General features: G+C 46.0%; 1 protein-coding gene across 2 annotated transcripts in view; it reads left to right on the top strand.

The window, feature by feature from the left end:
- RBM28 (RNA binding motif protein 28) overlaps positions 1–17085 on the top strand; it is a 61950-nt gene that overhangs the window by 3204 nt on the left and 41661 nt on the right. For both annotated transcript variants that reach the window (XM_030216341.1, XM_030216339.1), the window contains exons 3-5: positions 5534–5628; positions 10128–10203; positions 16460–16552. In XM_030216341.1, the coding sequence (XP_030072201.1) occupies positions 5534–5628; positions 10128–10203; positions 16460–16552 (264 nt within the window). The remainder of the gene's footprint in view (positions 1–5533; positions 5629–10127; positions 10204–16459; positions 16553–17085) is intronic.

The raw sequence follows: 17085 nt of genomic DNA, 5'->3' as shown, positions 1-17085 counted from the left end.
TTGAGAAGAGGAAGAAAAGCACACTGGGATGTATGGGGGGGGGGGGGGGGATGAGGGGAGACAGGTTGGATGTAGAAGAGAACAGCCGAGAGATGGCGTGAGGGAGAAGGGACTACATTGTAACCTCAACTGATATACCAGCACAGTACGGTTAGGAGCTGTACAGAGCATTTTGCCACAGCAGCAGGTAGGGCCGTTCTGCACCAAAAACATCAAACGTAAAGTGCAAAAGTATGATAAATAGAAAAGACAGACGGAGGGAATAAAAGAGCGAGAGAAATTATCTAGGTACACACAGCCAAGACTGGAGGATAACGCTGCAACACTTGGTGATAGCTATTACTCACACCTTTCTAGGTATTTACCTCATTCTAATTTTGTACCCTGTTTTTAGATTTCCCAGTGCCCCTATGGAATCTCTTTGCATACATCTGTCTGTGGTGTATTATTTGCTGAGTGTTTTTACTAAGCTGCATTAGGCGCTAACACATGCCTAACACAGCTAAAAATGGAGAAGTGTAGGATGTACTCAAGCATACTGTGATTTTTGCGGAATTCAAGCATGCGTGGGATCCTGTGCAGAAGGAATGGATCCTCAGAAGCTTAGCCGAGATTGGGAGGCGGGGCTGGTGTTTGGGTGGCGGGGCTAGTTCTGGGCAAGACTTCTACGGTCTGTGTCCTGAAAATGGCAGATACAAATCAAGGTAAGGTATACACAAGAAGTAGCACATATGAGTTTATCTTGTTGGGCAGACTAGATGGACCGTGCAGGTCTTTTTCTGCCGTCATCTACTATGTTACTATGTAAGCATACTGTGATAACTTCAGAAGTATGCGCATGTTAATTGTGTGTTAAATAATTTTTTAAAGGGGGCAGAGAGTGGGCTTCCCTGTGCTAATCATTTAGCGCAGCTACATTACCGCACGCTAGCTGGTCAGCGCACAAATACCGTGTGAGCTCTTACTGCTTACAAAATGGGTGGCAGTAAGTATTTATGCGGTGATTGTTGAAAAGGGCGGTGCTCTACTGGCATCTTTTTACCGCACAATAGTAAAAGGACCCCACAGCCTCTTAAGTTTGAGTTATATATGTGAGATTTGTTAGTAATTATTTATTTACCCCTTGGTTTTATGCTAACACAGTCTTATCAATGTGTAGTCACACTTTCATTTTAAAAGTTTTTATGTATTTTATGTTTTTATACAGTGACTTTTTAAAATGTTATTATTTTACCAATATTAGTTTTGTTCTCGCAGTCCCATGAGCCCCTGATGCAGCCCTTAGTAGGGTGCAATGTGACCATTTCGGGCACATGTTTTTAACCCGTCAAGTGTTATAGCAGATGAAATTTAATAAAGACAAATTCAAAGTGATGCACATTGGGAAGAATAATCCGAATAATAGTTACCTGATGCTATGGTTTACTTTAGGAGTCAGCACTCACGAAAAAGACCTAACTGTCATTGTAGACGATACGCTGAAATCTTCTGCCCACTGTGTGATGGCGGCCAATAAAGCAAAAAGGATGCTAGGAATTATTAGGAGAGGGATGCAAAATAAAAAATATTATAATGCTTCTGTATTGCTCCATGGTGTGACCTCACCTTGAATATTGCGTTTAGTTCTGGTCGCTGTTTCCCAAAGAATTAACAGAATTAGAAAAGTTTCAAAGAAGAGCAACCAAAATGGTAGAGGGGATGCAACTCCTCCCGTATGAGGAAAGGCTAAAGAGGTTAGGGCTCTTCAGCTTGGAAAAGAGGTGGGTGGGGTGGGGAGGTGGATATGATTGAGGTCTACAAAATCCTAATGGTGTGGAGCAGGTGGAGATGAATTGATTTTCCACTCGTTTAAAAAGTACAAAGACAGAGGGACACTCAATGAAATTGCATGGAAATACTTTTTAAAACCAATAGGACAAAATATTTTTTTCATTCAAAGAATAGTTAAGCTCTGGAGCTTGTTGCTAGAGGATGTGGTAACGGCGGTTAGCGTATCTGGGTTTACAAAAAGGTTTGGGCAATTTCCTGGAGGAAAAGTCCGTAGTCTGTTATTGAGATGGACATGGGGGAAGCCACTGCTTTTCCTGGGATTGGTAGCATGGAATAGTGCTGGTAATTGGGTTTCTGCCAGGTACGTATCACCTGGATCGGCCACTGCTGGAAGCAGGAAACTGGGCTAGATGGACTATTGGTCTGATACAGTATGGATGTTCTTATGTTACGTTATTCTACTTTTGGGCTAGATCTAGTGTTGGGTCTGCTTTTCTCGAATGCATAATTAAGCTTGTAAATTCATTTCCAGAGGATATTACCAGAGCAGCATAGCTGGGTTTAAAAAAAAGGATTGAACAAGTTCCCGGAGGAAAAGTCTATAAAGTGTTATTAAGGTAGGCTTCAGGAAATGGACTACTTATCCTTAAGGATCAGCATCTTGTAATCTATCGACATTTTGGAATCCTGCCATGTATTTGTGACCTAGAATGGCCTTTGGAGAGTATGATGGACGTTTTGGTTTTGTGTTCTGAGAAACATCCAGAAGGACTCTGTAAGGTCCTGGACTTATCTCCTGGTTGGGTGTCTCCTTGGACACTATGCAGAAGCTTCTAGCCTAGCAGAGGACATTGACTACCTCTCTTTGGTGTATGGCTGTCAGAGTCTCAGCATCAGACTGGAGTCTGGTGGGGAAATGTGTCTGTCTCAGTTTGAAATCTGTGTGTTCTGATCTCCGAGTATGAGTAAAATGCAGTTAGGGGGATGTGACATTCTTTGGCTGTCTAGGCACAGGAAGGGCTTGATAGGGGATGTTTCTTTTTTTTTTTTTTTATGTGCGAGTTGAGTTTAGCAGTGTGATGTAACTTCCTCTGCTGAAGGTGTTTGTTTCAGCATCTCTGTACAGGGTTGTGACTTTCTGTGTTTGAGTTAGTACATAAGCACTGCCATACTGGGAAAAGACCAAGGGTCCATCAAGCCCAGCATCCCATCTCCGACAGCGGCCAATACAGGCCTGAAGAACCCAGCAACCCCCCCCCCCCCAAAAAAAAAAAAAAAAAAATTAAATAATGTTCAATGGACTTTTATTTTTTTGTAGCATTTCTATCCCACATTTTCCCACCTATTTGCAGGCTCAATGTGGCTTACATTTCCCTCAGGAATCTGTCCAAACCCCCTTTAAACTCCGTAAGGCCAGCTGCTGTCACTACATTCTCCGGCAACGAGTTCCAGAGCCCAACTACACGCTGAGTAAAGAAAAACTTTCTCCTATTTGTTTTAAATCTACCATATTCTAGCTTCATTTTGTGTCCCCTGGTTCTATTATTTTTTTGAAAGTGTAAGCAAACGCTTCACATCTGTCCGCTCTACTCCGCTCATTATCTTGTAGACTTCTATCATATCACCCCTAAGCCGCCTTTTCTCCAAGCTGAAGAGCCCTAACCTTCTCAGCCTTTCCTCATAGGGAAGTCGTTCCATTCCCTTTATCATTTTTGTCGCCCTTCTCTGCACCTTTCCAAAGGTGTGGGCCTTTGGGTCTTTGGATAAATGAGAGTAGAGTCCTGTAGGGAGATACAACTTCCTCTGAGGTTGTGGGTCTTTGCACAAGTTGGGCTAGAGTTTGTTCAGTGATTCTGCCGTCCTTTATTGGGGATTTGGATAGCAGGATTTCTACAGAGAGTTAGTTTGGTAGGGGAATACGATTCTCTAAATCTCCGCTTTGCTTTCTCTTTAGCTCTTTCTTCCTTAGTGTCCTCTGAACCGGCCCAGAATGCGCCTTCCAGCAGGCGGAGACTCAAAACTCTGACTCTAGAGAGAGCCAATAAGAGCCCTGGCTAACTGGAACTAGGCTCTGTAGTATCAGTCTCCAGCAGGTCGAAGGTGGTGAACTCTTTCAGTTTCTCTCTCTACTCTTTTCTTTTCTTCTGGGTTTATGAATATATTTAGAATATTTTATTCTACTACTACTTAACATTTCTAGAGCGCTACTAGGGTTACGCAGCGCTGTACAAATTAATAACTAAGGACGGTCCCTGCTCAGAAGAGCTTACAATCTAAAGGACGAAATGTCAAGTTGGGGTAGTCTAGATTTCCTGAGTAGAGGTGTTGTGATTAGGTGCCGAAAGCGACATTGAAGAGGTGGGCTTTGAGCAATGATTTGAAGATGGGTAGGGAGGGGGCCTGGCATATGGGATATTCTGGGGTAAGAGTGTGTCTTGAGTTTTATTTATTCTGTGCCCTGGTGTCTCTTGAAGTGTCTGGAGGCTGAAATCTGCGGGGGTCTCCCTAAGCTTTGGAGGTGTCACATTCTGGTGGCTGGGTTCCCCTCCCCCATCCCCCCCCCCAGTTTTCTCCCTTGGTCTCCCTGCTTGGCTTAATTTCCTGCAGGTTGTCAGTCAGCCTTAAAGTTTTCAAGGGAAGAGTGTTTTAGGCTTTGGGAGAGGCAGCCGCCAAAAAAAAAAAAGAAAATTACAAAAGGCAGACACGAACGAGCAGGACAGCTCTGTGTCCGCCTCAGTCGTCGGCATCTTGCTTGATTTATTTTTGTTTACAAAAAAAAACAAAAACGCGTCGCTCCATGGCAGAGAAGTTTAAAGATGTTTTATTTGTCTGTGGCACGGGCTTGCAGCTACCGGGATTTGCAAATACTGCACCACCGTGGAAAAAGAAGTGGAGGCTGGTCCCTCGCGGGCCGTTTCTTCGGCGGTGGCAGTGGCTGTGGTTTCTTGGGATTCGGGCGGCTTGGAGGCAGCGCCGGTTCCAGTAGTGGTGGGGAATGCCGCCATTTTATCACAGGCTGTGTCGGCAGACAGACCTTCTGCTCTGCAGTCCTCATTGTTAGGACAGGCAGATTTGGCTTTATCTGTGCCCTCGGGGGGGGGGGGGAGGGGGCTGTACAAGGCCTTTATGTTGCAGGGGACCAATTTCTGATGTGCGTTCTCTTTAGCTCTCACTTTTCAGTTTTCTTATTTCCTTTGATTTTGATCCTTTTAGGGGTAGTACTATGATCTCTGGCCTCTGCTTTCCATCTCGGTTTAAATTCTGGTCTGTTCTCCCCTCCTGTAATACAAGGAGGACTGATTGCAGCACTGTGGTATTTTTGGAAAGTTTTTTCTGGAGCCCTTGATTATGAAAAACTAGTAAAAGAGGCCCGTTTCAGAGCAAGTGAAACGGGCGCTAGCAAGATTTTCGTCACCATCACCCCCCCCCCCCCCCCCCCCCGTGGCCAACCCCTTCGTTATTCTGCCATTGCTCCACCCCCAACGTCATGACATTTGACGCGAGGGCGGGGCCCGGAGGGATTTCCCACCCCTCCCCTGCCTCCCTCCCTGCCACCCCCTTCGTTGTTCTGCCATTGCTCCGCCCTCGAGGGCGGGGCCCGGAGCGATTTTGGTGGCTTCACCACCACGAACCTTCGAACCTTTTTGAAGGAAGTCAGGGCTTGGCTTCACTGGCGTCAGTGTCCTCAGAATGTTGAGGGTGAGTTTTATTATAGTAGATATTGTCCAAATACAACAAAATTATTTTTTTCTGTTTTCTTTAGAATCCCGGGAAACAGCTGGAAAGGAAGAGAAATGCAAAGCTGGGAAAAAAATGCACAAGAAGGCGAGGCTTATAATCCGCAACCTGAGCTTTAAGGTAAAGCATACAGCCCTGGGCAGTACTAGCTGAAGTGTATTGCCTGCTGTGAAATGATAATGTAATTTCAATATGTCTCACACTTTCTGCTGGTAAATAAGTACTTATTGTGTATTTTATAAAGCAGTAATAAAACAATACATATTTAACCTTGAACTACTACAGAAAAGGTATGAGGTAAGTAGTTGAAAAAATTAATAGAACAAATCAATACATAACAGAATATTATCAATTTAAATGTTAAACGAACATTATAACAAAAAAATACATCAGTGATAAAATATTGTCAGGTATCACTTAAAGGCTGACTGAATTTCGGTTTCGAATCCAACACTGAATCCAACCTAAAATCCGGGTCCGAGTTCTGGCCAAAAATGCCTGAGTGGTGTAAGCAATAAAACATGTGTTTCACAGGAAAAGTATGGTTGTGGCAGACCTCATGTTACCCAGCATCTGCAGTACCAAGCCCTGAATGCTATTGCTGTTTCCAAGGTATGGCGTTGTGCTGGGCTAGTGGGTTAATCTGTATTCTTACAGGATTTCCTGCTTCACCACTGGAAATGCTCCTATCCTTGGTAACTTTACTTCTTCTCTGAATATCTTCTTTTATTGATGTATTTTGGCTTTTGCTTTAATACTTTTTGGTTCACAATATTGAAGGGGGGCAAACTCAAGAAAAATGATAGGAAGTATTTTTTCACGGAGAGAGTAGTGGATGCTTGGAATGCCCTCCCGCGGGAGGTGGTGGAAATGAAAACAGTAACGGAATTCAAACACGCGTGGGATAAACATAAAGGAATCCTGTGCCGAAGGAATGGATCCTCAGAAGCTTAGTCAAGATCGGGAGGCGGGGCTGGTGGTTGGGGGTGGGGATAGTGCTGGGCAGACTTGTACGGTCTGTGCCAGAGCCGGTGGTGGGAGGCAGGGATAGTGCTGGGCTGACTTATATGGTCTGTGCCAGAGCCAGTAGTTGGGAGGCGGGGATAGTGCTGGGCAGACTTATACGGTCTGTGCCAGAGCTGGTGGTGGGAGGCGGGGCTGGTGGTTGGGAGGCGAGGATAGTGCTGGGCAGACTTATACGGTCTGTGCCAGAGCCGGTGGTGGGAGGCAGGGATAGTGCTGGGCAGACTTATACGGTCTGTGCCAGAGCCGGTGGTGGGAGGCGGGGCTGGTGGTTGGGAGGCGAGGATAGTGCTGGGCAGACTTATACGGTCTGTGCCAGAGCCGGTGGTGGGAGGCAGGGATAGTGCTGGGCAGACTTATACGGTCTGTGCCAGAGCCGGTGGTGGGAGGCAAGGATAGTGCTGGGCAGACTTATATGGTCTGTGCCAGAGCCGGTGGTTGGGAGGAGGGGCTGGTGGTTGGGAGGCAGGGATAGTGCTGGGCAGACTTTTACGGTCTGTGCCCTGAAGAGGACAGGTACAAATCAAAGTAGGGTATACACAAAAATTAGCACATACGAGTTATCTTGTTGGGCAGACTGGATGGACCATGCAGGTCTTTTTCTGCCGTCATCTACTATGTTACTATGTTGTGCTGGGCTAGTGGGTTAATCTGTATTCTTACAGGATTTCCTGCTTCACCGCTGGAAATGCTCCTATCCTTGGTAACTTTACTTCTTCTCTTATTGATGTATTTTGGCTTTTGCTTCAATACTTTTTGGTTCACAATATTTTATGTTGTTTAATTTACCGTATTTATTGTGTATGTTTAGTTATAGTTTGCTTTTGATTTTTAGAAATAGACGGTGAGAAATGTAAAATAAAGCTAAGAGCAGTTTTCAAAAGGAAATTTTGCGGGTAAACAGGGATTTCCTGGAAGAATAGGCCCTTTATAAATTGCTGTGGGCCCTCAGCAGGGAAGAGGAGTGGGGATGAGGCAGATTATGCCTGTAAGCTTCGGTTTTCTTTAATATCGTGGACCGTGACCAACTCGGCAGTTGAAAAAGTGTACCTGCTTGGCAAAAAGTTTTGAGTACCCCTGACAAAGAGGAACGCTGGCTGGCAGTCACGTTTAGAGTTGCCTTTAAATTTCTCGTGCCGACTCACAGGATCTACTGTTCTGTTTTGCTGCCTTTCTTTCCGATTTACTCATTCCATATCCTCCGACTCGCTCTTTGCAACCGAGTTTAGTCGTAATCTTTTTCTTTACCAAGATTCAATTTGAGACTACTGGTCGGACCACATCTGTGGCTATCGCGCCTCACTAAATGGAACACATCACGTCGCCTGTTAATCTCCTTATGAAATCGTCTTACAGTAAATTGAAAGCTAATCTGGAAGTTCATGATTTTACCCCTGTCTTTCTAAGTTGATTTTATTAGACAGTATCAAGTAACTGATGAGATGGTGAGAAGCTCTGCTTTTTAAGTGGGGGGGGGAGGACTTTTCCTTTGGAACATGCGTGTATGTTGGCACAACATAGGATGGTGGGTACAGGATCTGAAATTAAGACGTATTACCTGCTGTTTTTTTTTTTTTTCCCCTTTGGGTTTGTGCATAATTTTGTCTCTGGGTGTTTGTATGTACCACTTGCCCCTCTTTTCCAAAGCCACGCGGTAATGCCAACACAGCCCACCGCACCAGCAGCCGCTAGCGTGGCTATGTAAAATAAAGGGGGAGGGGGTTAGATATTATCATGCATTTGCAGTTTATCAAATAAAATTGAACTTGAGACTAGAGAGTTGCACGGGGACAGAAATCTTACCCATCCCCGCCCGTCCCTGCTGGAATCTTACCCGTCCCCACCCATCCCCGCAAAAATTTAAACCATCCCAACCCGTCCCCACCCATCCCCGCAAGAATTTAACCCATCCCCGTAAGAATTTAACCCATCCCCACCCATCCCCATAAGAATTTAATAGTACATAAAAGAAAGTTCCAGTCAGCTCCCTCAGTCTCTTTCTGGATTTGAGCCACAGCACTGTAGGCAAGGAAGGAATGGAAGTTGGAACTTGGAACTCTGGTGCGCACATGTAAGATTTGTCTCTGATTCACTGGCAGTGTGTGTTGAGAGGCCGCCACATGCATGCGCCAGTAGGTCAGGTGACATCTGATTCTCATGCCTGTGTCAGAGCTGAGGTCTGTGCACCAGCCTGGGAGCAAAGAGGATTAATAGTAACATAGTAAGTGACAGCAAATAGACCTGAACGGTCCATCCACTCTGCCCAATAGTCACACTCATGATCAATTCATCATTAAATCAACGAGTGTGATATTATATACTTGATTATGGTTTTTCTTTCGTGTTTCTGGAACAAAGACCACAGAAGTCTATCTGGCCCCATCCTTATGTTCCAACTGCTGGAGTTGCCATCGAAGCCCACTCCAGCCTATTCATGTTCTCATTTGTGGGACACAGACCGTAAAAGTCTGTCAACACTGTCCTCATGTTCCAGCCACTGAAGTTGCTGTCTAAGCCCTTTCCAGCCCATCCTACACCAGATTGCCATGTATGAGACACAGACCATACAAGTCTGCCAGGTATCAGCTCTAGTTCATCACAGCCAGAGTCGCCATCTAAGTGTCACTTGACATATCCACACACATGCAGCCATTTAAGGTTAGCTTTTATATAACTTCCATTTTCTAATTAGAGATCCTCTCTGTTCATCCCACGCCTTTTTGAATTCCGTCATCGTTTGTGACTCTACCACCTCCTTAATGGAAGACTTTCCACATTTATGCTGTTAAAGCAAGGAAGAAGAGGAGGAGGAGGAGGAGACAGCACTCAAATAAATTGGTATTCAGTAGATGAGAGGCTGGTGCAGGTGCAGCTTACACTTCCACGGGAAGCCCACAGAACTGGTTCTATCCCCGCGGGAACCCCGCAGGAACTGCCTCCGTCCCCGCGGGAACCCCGCAGAACTGGTTCCATCCCTGCGGGAACCCCGCAGGAACTGCCTCCATCCCCGCGGGAATCCCGCGGGTTCCGCGGGATTCCCGCGGGGACGGAAACCGTGCAGCTCTCTACTTGAGACATTTAGGCTGCTTTTCTCTGGCGTGCCTATAGTCGCTTTATACCCTTACCAAGACACGGCCTTCACAACGGAGCAGAATATTCCAGATGAGTCCTTGCCGATGCTCTGCCCATGGGCGTTATCATCTCGTTTTTGAAGTTACTATACCGCTTAACGTTATCTAAGAAGACAGCAGTTTACAATAATTAAAGACAAAGCCATAAATGGAAAATACCTACAAAATAAACAAGAAAGTCCACTCGGCCAAGCCTCTTTCTATGAGGCCCAGCATCCCTCTGACTTTGGGCACTGCCTTATCACATTGTTTCTCTAGTTTGAGATCAGCAGAATCAGTCCATCATCTGGTCCATACACATCAGCCTCTTCCCACATCACTTACAACAGCGTTTGATTTCTGCACCCCAAACACATCACTCTGCACTCCTTTTATGTTGAACTAAATGAATGAATAAAATGCAGCTTTCCCCTTGTTTGGAATCCATTCTCTTAGTCCCTCTCTCCTTTCTTTGTCGTTCCTCAGTGCTCGGAAGATGATCTGAAGGAATCCTTCTCTAAGTTTGGAGCTGTACTGGAGGTGAACATACCTAAGAAAGCAGGTACAGTGTGGGCTTGTTTCACTTTTCTGGCTGTGTTGCTTGTGAGAACTGGGGGAGATGCTGAATCTCTTATTGGAAGGCTTTGGAGGGGAAAAGCGGCAGATGGCCCTTTTGCCTAGATCAGTAATACAATCCTTTTCCTGTAGGGAGGAGAGAGGAGTGGCTGACTGTAGTATGCATGGGAGGAGAAAAAAAAACCTGAAGTCTTGAAGAATTAGTGCCAGAGCTGGTGGTGGGAGGCGGGGATAGTGCTGGGCGGACTTATACGGTCTGTGCCAGAGCCGGTGGTTGGGAGGCGGGGCTGGTGGTTGGGAGGCGGGGATAGTGCTGGGCAGACTTATACGGTCTGTGCCAGAGCCGGTGGTTGGGAGGCGGGGATAGTGCTGGGCAGACTTATACGGTCTGTGCCAGAGCCGGTGGTTGGGAGGCGGGGCTGGTGGTTGGGAGGCGGGGATAGTGCTGGGCAGACTTATACGGTCTGTGCCAGAGCAGGTGGTTGGGAGGAGGGGCTGGTGGTTGGTAGGCGGGGATAGTGCTGGGCAGACTTATACGGTCTGTGCCAGAGCCGGTGGTTGGGAGGAGGGGCTGGTGGTTGGGAGGCGGGGATAGTGCTGGGCAGACTTATACGGTCTGTGCCAGAGCCGGTGGTTGGGAGGCGGGGCTGGTGGTTGGGAGGCGGGGATAGTGCTGGGCAGACTTATACGGTCTGTGCCAGAGCCGGTGGTTGGGAGGAGGGGCTGGCAGTTGGGAGGCGGGGATAGTGCTGGGCAGACTTATACGGTCTGTGCCAGAGCCGGTGGTTGGGAGGAGGGGCTGGTGGTTGGGAGGCGGGGATAGTGCTGGGCAGACTTATACGGTCTGTGCCCTGAAGAACACAGGTACAAATCAAAGTAGGGTATACACAAAAAGTAGCACATATGAGTTATCTTGTTGGGCAGACTGGATGGACCGTGCAGGTCTTTTTCTGCCGTCATCTACTATGTTACTATGAGGTCCTGCTCCGTATCTTTGAAAGTGATCTGGAAAAGTCTTTTTCTGCAGGACATGCAGTGGAGACCTTTGTACTGCTGTGAGGCAGGGCTCTTAGCTAGCATGTGCTGGAAACATTCCAAAGTAGGGAGGTGCGTTCATTCAAAACATTTCATGTAGTTTTTAGCCCAAAATATTAAGAATAAACCCCCAATTTTTTCCCCCTGTATTGTAAACGGGGCACACTCATGGGAAAGAGTGGGTACTCTTCGCAAGTAGTATGCCGTCTTTTTGACATTCCCCCGAAGCATAAACTCCATTGCTTACTGTCTTATCATGCATCCTTGTATGTCTGCTTATCTTATGTAAGCCACGTAGAACTGAGTTCCCAACTCAGATGATTGTGGGATACAAATCCAATAAAAGAAAAGTCCCATAAATGAGACAGGGAAACTAAACGAAACAAAACGTTTTGGGCTACACGACCCTTTCTACAGTGATTTCACGTTAAAGAATGAATTTAGGAATCGTATCGTGTTGCCGCTTCGTAGCATGATTAATGTTTGTGGAAATTATATCTTTGGGGGATGGAGGTGAAATGAATTAAAGGTGATGAACCTCTAGGATCAGCTCTGGCTATAATCCTGTGTGCTGTGCATAGGTGAACGTCCTTCTGCTTGACCTCCGATGTGTGTAGCAGGGTTGGCTTGAGGGGTGAGCCAGTAGGGCACTGACTCAGGGTGCCCAAGCTTTAAGGACGCCCAAAGCCTTTTCTCATGTTTCAAACCTGTAGTGATGGCAGATGGCACCAAGGAACCGCAGAGACAGAAGAGTAGCGTGATCAACAGCACTTTTCCAAGGAGTCGAAAAAATCAGGAATATAAGTACACTAGTAAAAAAAACCCCGTTTCTGATGCAAATGAAACGGGGGCTAGCAAGGTTTTCTTCAGAGTGTGCATGTGGGAGTGTGTGTGTCCCTGCCGTCTGCCCTCTCTCCCTCCCCTCCCCCCTCCGAGTCCAGTCCTTCAGTGTTGTTTCCTGCTGTTCTGTGTTTTTGTTACAGAGAGAGTGAGGGCATCTCTCTCCCCTCCCCCCTCTGAGTCCTTCACTGTGTGAGATTTCGTTCTGTGCTGTTTTCCTTCAGTCATGGGGAAACCGGATATCTCTGGCGCTTCAGACTTCCGGCTGGAGGCTTCAGTGGTGCCTTTTATATATATAGATTAATATGCATTAAAAATATATGTTTGTTTGCATCATTTATTTTAACTTGTAGACTCCCGAGGGAAACGTTTTATCGCTGAAACATGGTTCCATGTCCAGTCTTATCTTCTACCAATAAAGAACATTTTTATTCCCGATTTTTTTTTTCGTCTCCTTGGAAGTGTCCTGTTGATCACTCTACTCTTCTGTCTCTGTGTTCTCCCTTGTAGCGGATCCAGTTTCTCAACTTTAGTGGTTGCTTTATTGAGGAACCGCAGGCCACTGGGAGCCAAGAAATATGCTCCCACTGTTGTGTCCATGAATAATGGTGCTACTAGGGCAGGTTGGAGAAAAGGGGGTGATGTTGGAGCTGGGGTCTGGAACTGAAAGAGGATAATCCTTTTTTTTAAGTGTATTTTTCCCTTATTGAGAAAGATGCACCTCCTCTACCCCATCTCCCTTATAATATTACCTATCCACACATCCCCATTACTCCGCTAAGCTTAGCCTGTTTTTCTCTGCATTGTACTTTGTAATTCTACTACTATGTAAGCCGCATTGAACCTGCTATGAGTGGGAAAGTGCGGGGTACAAATGTAACAAATAAAAATAATAACAATAACACAGTCATCATATAGCAGTACAACTATGAACCAAACCTTCCAAAGAAGCATAATGTCAGATGCGAAAATACAACGCATTTATATCCTTCCCCCCCCCCCCCCCAATTAGTGAGTAAGGAAGAGTCCGGGTGTGAGGTCCACTGAACATAGAGGTCCCAAATCTTGTGGTACGTTAATAGATGTGCTGTGCGCAGGGCGGTTAGTTTAGACATCAGGTGGATATAATCCAACTTGTTCAAAATCGTCTGAAGACCCGGGAGAGTAGGGCACTTCCATGCCGCTGCTAGGACCAATTTACTGGCCACAAACACCTGCGTGGCGAAACAATGAATACGTTTTCCCACTCCTCGGGGTTTAAATAGTCCATTTTCATAGGATAGTTGACTTCAGCTACATTCAAGATAAATTTCCAAACAGTAGCCCAAAACGTTTCAGCATGGGGACAAGACCACCAGATGTGAAACGTATCCCCCTCCAGCCCGCACTGGCGCCAACACAGAGCTGACCCCAAATGAAACATCTTAGCCAATAAAGAGGATAATCTTGATGTTGAGGTTGGGGCTAGGGGCTGAGAGAAGAGAGCTGAAGTTGGGAGAAAGGAGAGGAGGACAGATACTGTGAGGGGAGAGAAGTTAGGGCATATGCAGGGAAAGTGGAGAAGAATGGGCACAAGGTCGAAGAAAGGCATGGTCAATGAATATTGGAAAAGGAAATTGGCGGACACTAGGAAAGGGGAGAAATAGGTATGGGGGAAAAGGCAGGGGTGCTGAATGCTTAAGAAAGAGGCAGAACTGGAAACATGGAGTTGCAGGAGAGCAGGGTCTAAGACTCTGGCGGAGTCTCTGGGATTAGTTGAGAGACTAAAAGAAGACACAGGTTCTAAGATTGGTTGGGTAATGGGAGTATAAATGGGAACTCGGGCTTGGACAGCATTGTAAGTGAGGATTCAGACATTTGTGTAGGATGGAAAAGCGGGGATTAGGCGGGAGGGGGTGTTTGACGGGGATAATGGGGACTACAGGGACTAGGTGATTAGATGAGGGCTATAAGTAGGATTGTGAGAATGAGTGTAGAAAAATGGGGAAGGGAAACAGGTGAAGGAGTTGGAAGAAAGTTGAAAGGGACAGGGGCTGAGAAACAAAGGGAAGTGACTTGTGGAGGCAAAAGGTGGAATAAGTTTGCATGTGGGGTTATGACACAAGAAAGGAGATGAATAATGGGGAAAGAGCAGATGAAATGGATGAATACAGAGGGTGAAAATGGGGGTCTAGAAAGTGGGTAAAAGATGGCAATTAGGAGGCAGGGGGAAATGAGCTGCAGATTTGGTTTCAGCTGAAACCAAAACCACTGGTGAGAATCTAAATTTAGATACAGTGGTGGAAATAAGTATTTGATCCCTTGCTGATTTTGTAAGTTTGCCCACTGACAAAGACATGAGCAGCCCATAATTGAAGGGTAGGTTATTGGTAACAGTGAGAGATAGCACATCACAAATTAAATCCGGAAAATCACATTGTGGAAAGTATATGAATTTATTTGCATTCTGCAGAGGGAAATAAGTATTTAATCCCTCTGGCAAACAAGACCTAATACTTGGTGGCAAAACCCTTGTTGGCAAGCACAGCGGTCAGACGTCTTCTGTAGTTGATGATGAGGTTTGCACACATGTCAGGAGGAATTTTGGTCCACTCCTCTTTGCAGATCATCTCTAAATCATTAAGAGTTCTGGGCTGTCGCTTGGCAACTCGCAGCTTCAGCTCCCTCCATAAGTTTTCAATGGGATTAAGGTCTGGTGACTGGCTAGGCCACTCCATGACCCTAATGTGCTTCTTCCTGAGCCACTCCTTTGTTGCCTTGGCTGTATGTTTTGGGTCATTGTCGTGCTGGAAGACCCAGCCACGACCCATTTTTAAGGCCCTGGCGGAGGGAAGGAGGTTGTCACTCAGAATTGTACGGTACATGGCCCCATCCATTCTCCCATTGATGCGGTGAAGTAGTCCTGTGCCCTTAGCAGAGAAACACCCCCAAAACATAACATTTCCACCTCCATGCTTGACAGTGGGGACGGTGTTCTTTGGGTCATAGGCAGCATTTCTCTTCCTCCAAACACGGCGAGTTGAGTTCATGCCAAAGAGCTCAATTTTTGTCTCATCTGACCACAGCACCTTCTCCCAATCACTCTCGGCATCATCCAGGTGTTCACTGGCAAACTTCAGACGGGCCGTCACATGTGCCTTCCAGAGCAGGGGGACCTTGCGGACACTGCAGGATTGCAATCCGTTATGTCGTAATGTGTTACCAATGGTTTTCGTGGTGACAGTGGTCCCAGCTGCCTTGAGATCATTGACAAGTTCCCCCCTTGTAGTTGTAGGCTGATTTCTAACCTTCCTCATGATCAAGGATACCCCACGAGGTGAGATTTTGCGTGGAGCCCCAGATCTTTGTCGATTGACAGTCATTTTGTACTTCTTCCATTTTCTTACTATGGCACCAACAGTTGTCTCCTTCTCGCCCAGCGTCTTACTGATGGTTTTGTAGCCCATTCCAGCCTTGTGCAGGTGTATGATCTTGTCCCTGACATCCTTAGACAGCTCCTTGCTCTTGGTCATTTTGTAGAGGTTAGAGTCTGACTGATTCACTGAGTCTGTGGACAGGTGTCTTTCATACAGGTGACCATTGCCGACAGCTGTCTGTCATGCAGGTAACGAGTTGATTTGGAGCATCTACCTGGTCTGTAGGGGCAAGATCTCTTACTGGTTGGTGGGGGATCAAATACTTATTTCCCTCTGCAGAATGCAAATAAATTCATATACTTTCCACAATGTGATTTTCCGGATTTAATTTGTGATGTGCTATCTCTCACTGTTACCAATAACCTACCCTTCAATTATGGGCTGCTCATGTCTTTGTCAGTGGGCAAACTTACAAAATCAGCAAGGGATCAAATACTTATTTCCACCACTGTACTTAAATAAGTTCCTAAGTTTTCAGCTAAAAGTCCACCTAAATTTAGGATCCTGAGTTTGTCTGAAGTTCATTTCTGTAGATTTAGGATCCTAAGTTAGGTGCCTCATATTGAACATCAGTGCTAAGCTTCTAACATTTTTCTCCACCCTTAATCTGTCCTTGTAGCTACTCACTTTTTAGGGTCCTAAATTTAGGAACTTGGTCTCGGTTTAGAAACCTAATTTCCAAAGTAAAGCTCCTAAAACTTTTGAAAATCAGCCTGTGTGTGTGATCAGTGATAACTTTGGGGAAAAACAGTGTCGTTCACCATAGATGTGGGATTATGTAGTAAGGTGCTGGGGAAATGATTGGAGAATTACACCCTTGTTGGAAAAGCTCTTTCTGACCTGCCTCTCTGTGCTGTGGAGAGCTCTACGTCCTATGTTTCCTGTGCTTTGGAGTGAGAGATGTGAAGGAAGCCCCTCTCTGATCCTCATCCCTCTGCCATTCTCTTACAGATGGAAAGATGCGCGGATTTGCCTTTGTTCAGTTCAAAAACATACTGGAGGCAGGGAAAGCCTTGAAAGGAATGAATATGAAAGAGATTAAAGGTGAGGTGCTGTTTGGGTCTGGGGCTTCCATGCAGGAAAGCGAGCTGCTTGGATTATCACTACATAAAGATGCTTTTAGGATAAGAAAGTTTTCATTTGATGCTAGTGGAGGAGTGGCCTAGTGGTTAGGGTGGTGGACTTTGGTCCTGGGGAACTGAGGAACTGAGTTCGATTCCCACTTCAGGCACAGGCAGCTCCTTGTGACTCTGGGCAAGTCACTTAACCCTCCATTGCCCCATGTAAGCCGCATTGAGCCTGCCATGAGTGGGAAAGTGCAGGGTACAAATGTAACAAAAATAAAATAGATACTATTGGAGATTCTACATGAAATGTTGCTACTATTGGAGATTCTACATGGAATGTTGCTATTCCACTAGCAACATTCCATGTAGAAGGCTGCGCAGCTTCTGTTTCTGTGAGTCTGACGTGCAGGACGTCAGACTCACAGAAGCAGAAGCCTGCACGGTCACATTGGTGATCTGCAAGGGCCGACTTCTACATGGAATGTTGCTAGTGGAATAGCAACATTCCAT

This window comes from Microcaecilia unicolor, chromosome 10 (assembly GCF_901765095.1).
Source record: "Microcaecilia unicolor chromosome 10, aMicUni1.1, whole genome shotgun sequence".
Lineage (NCBI taxonomy): Eukaryota > Metazoa > Chordata > Amphibia > Gymnophiona > Siphonopidae > Microcaecilia > Microcaecilia unicolor.
Note: the sequence above shows the minus strand (reverse complement) of the source record. Positions and strands in the feature narration are given on the sequence as shown.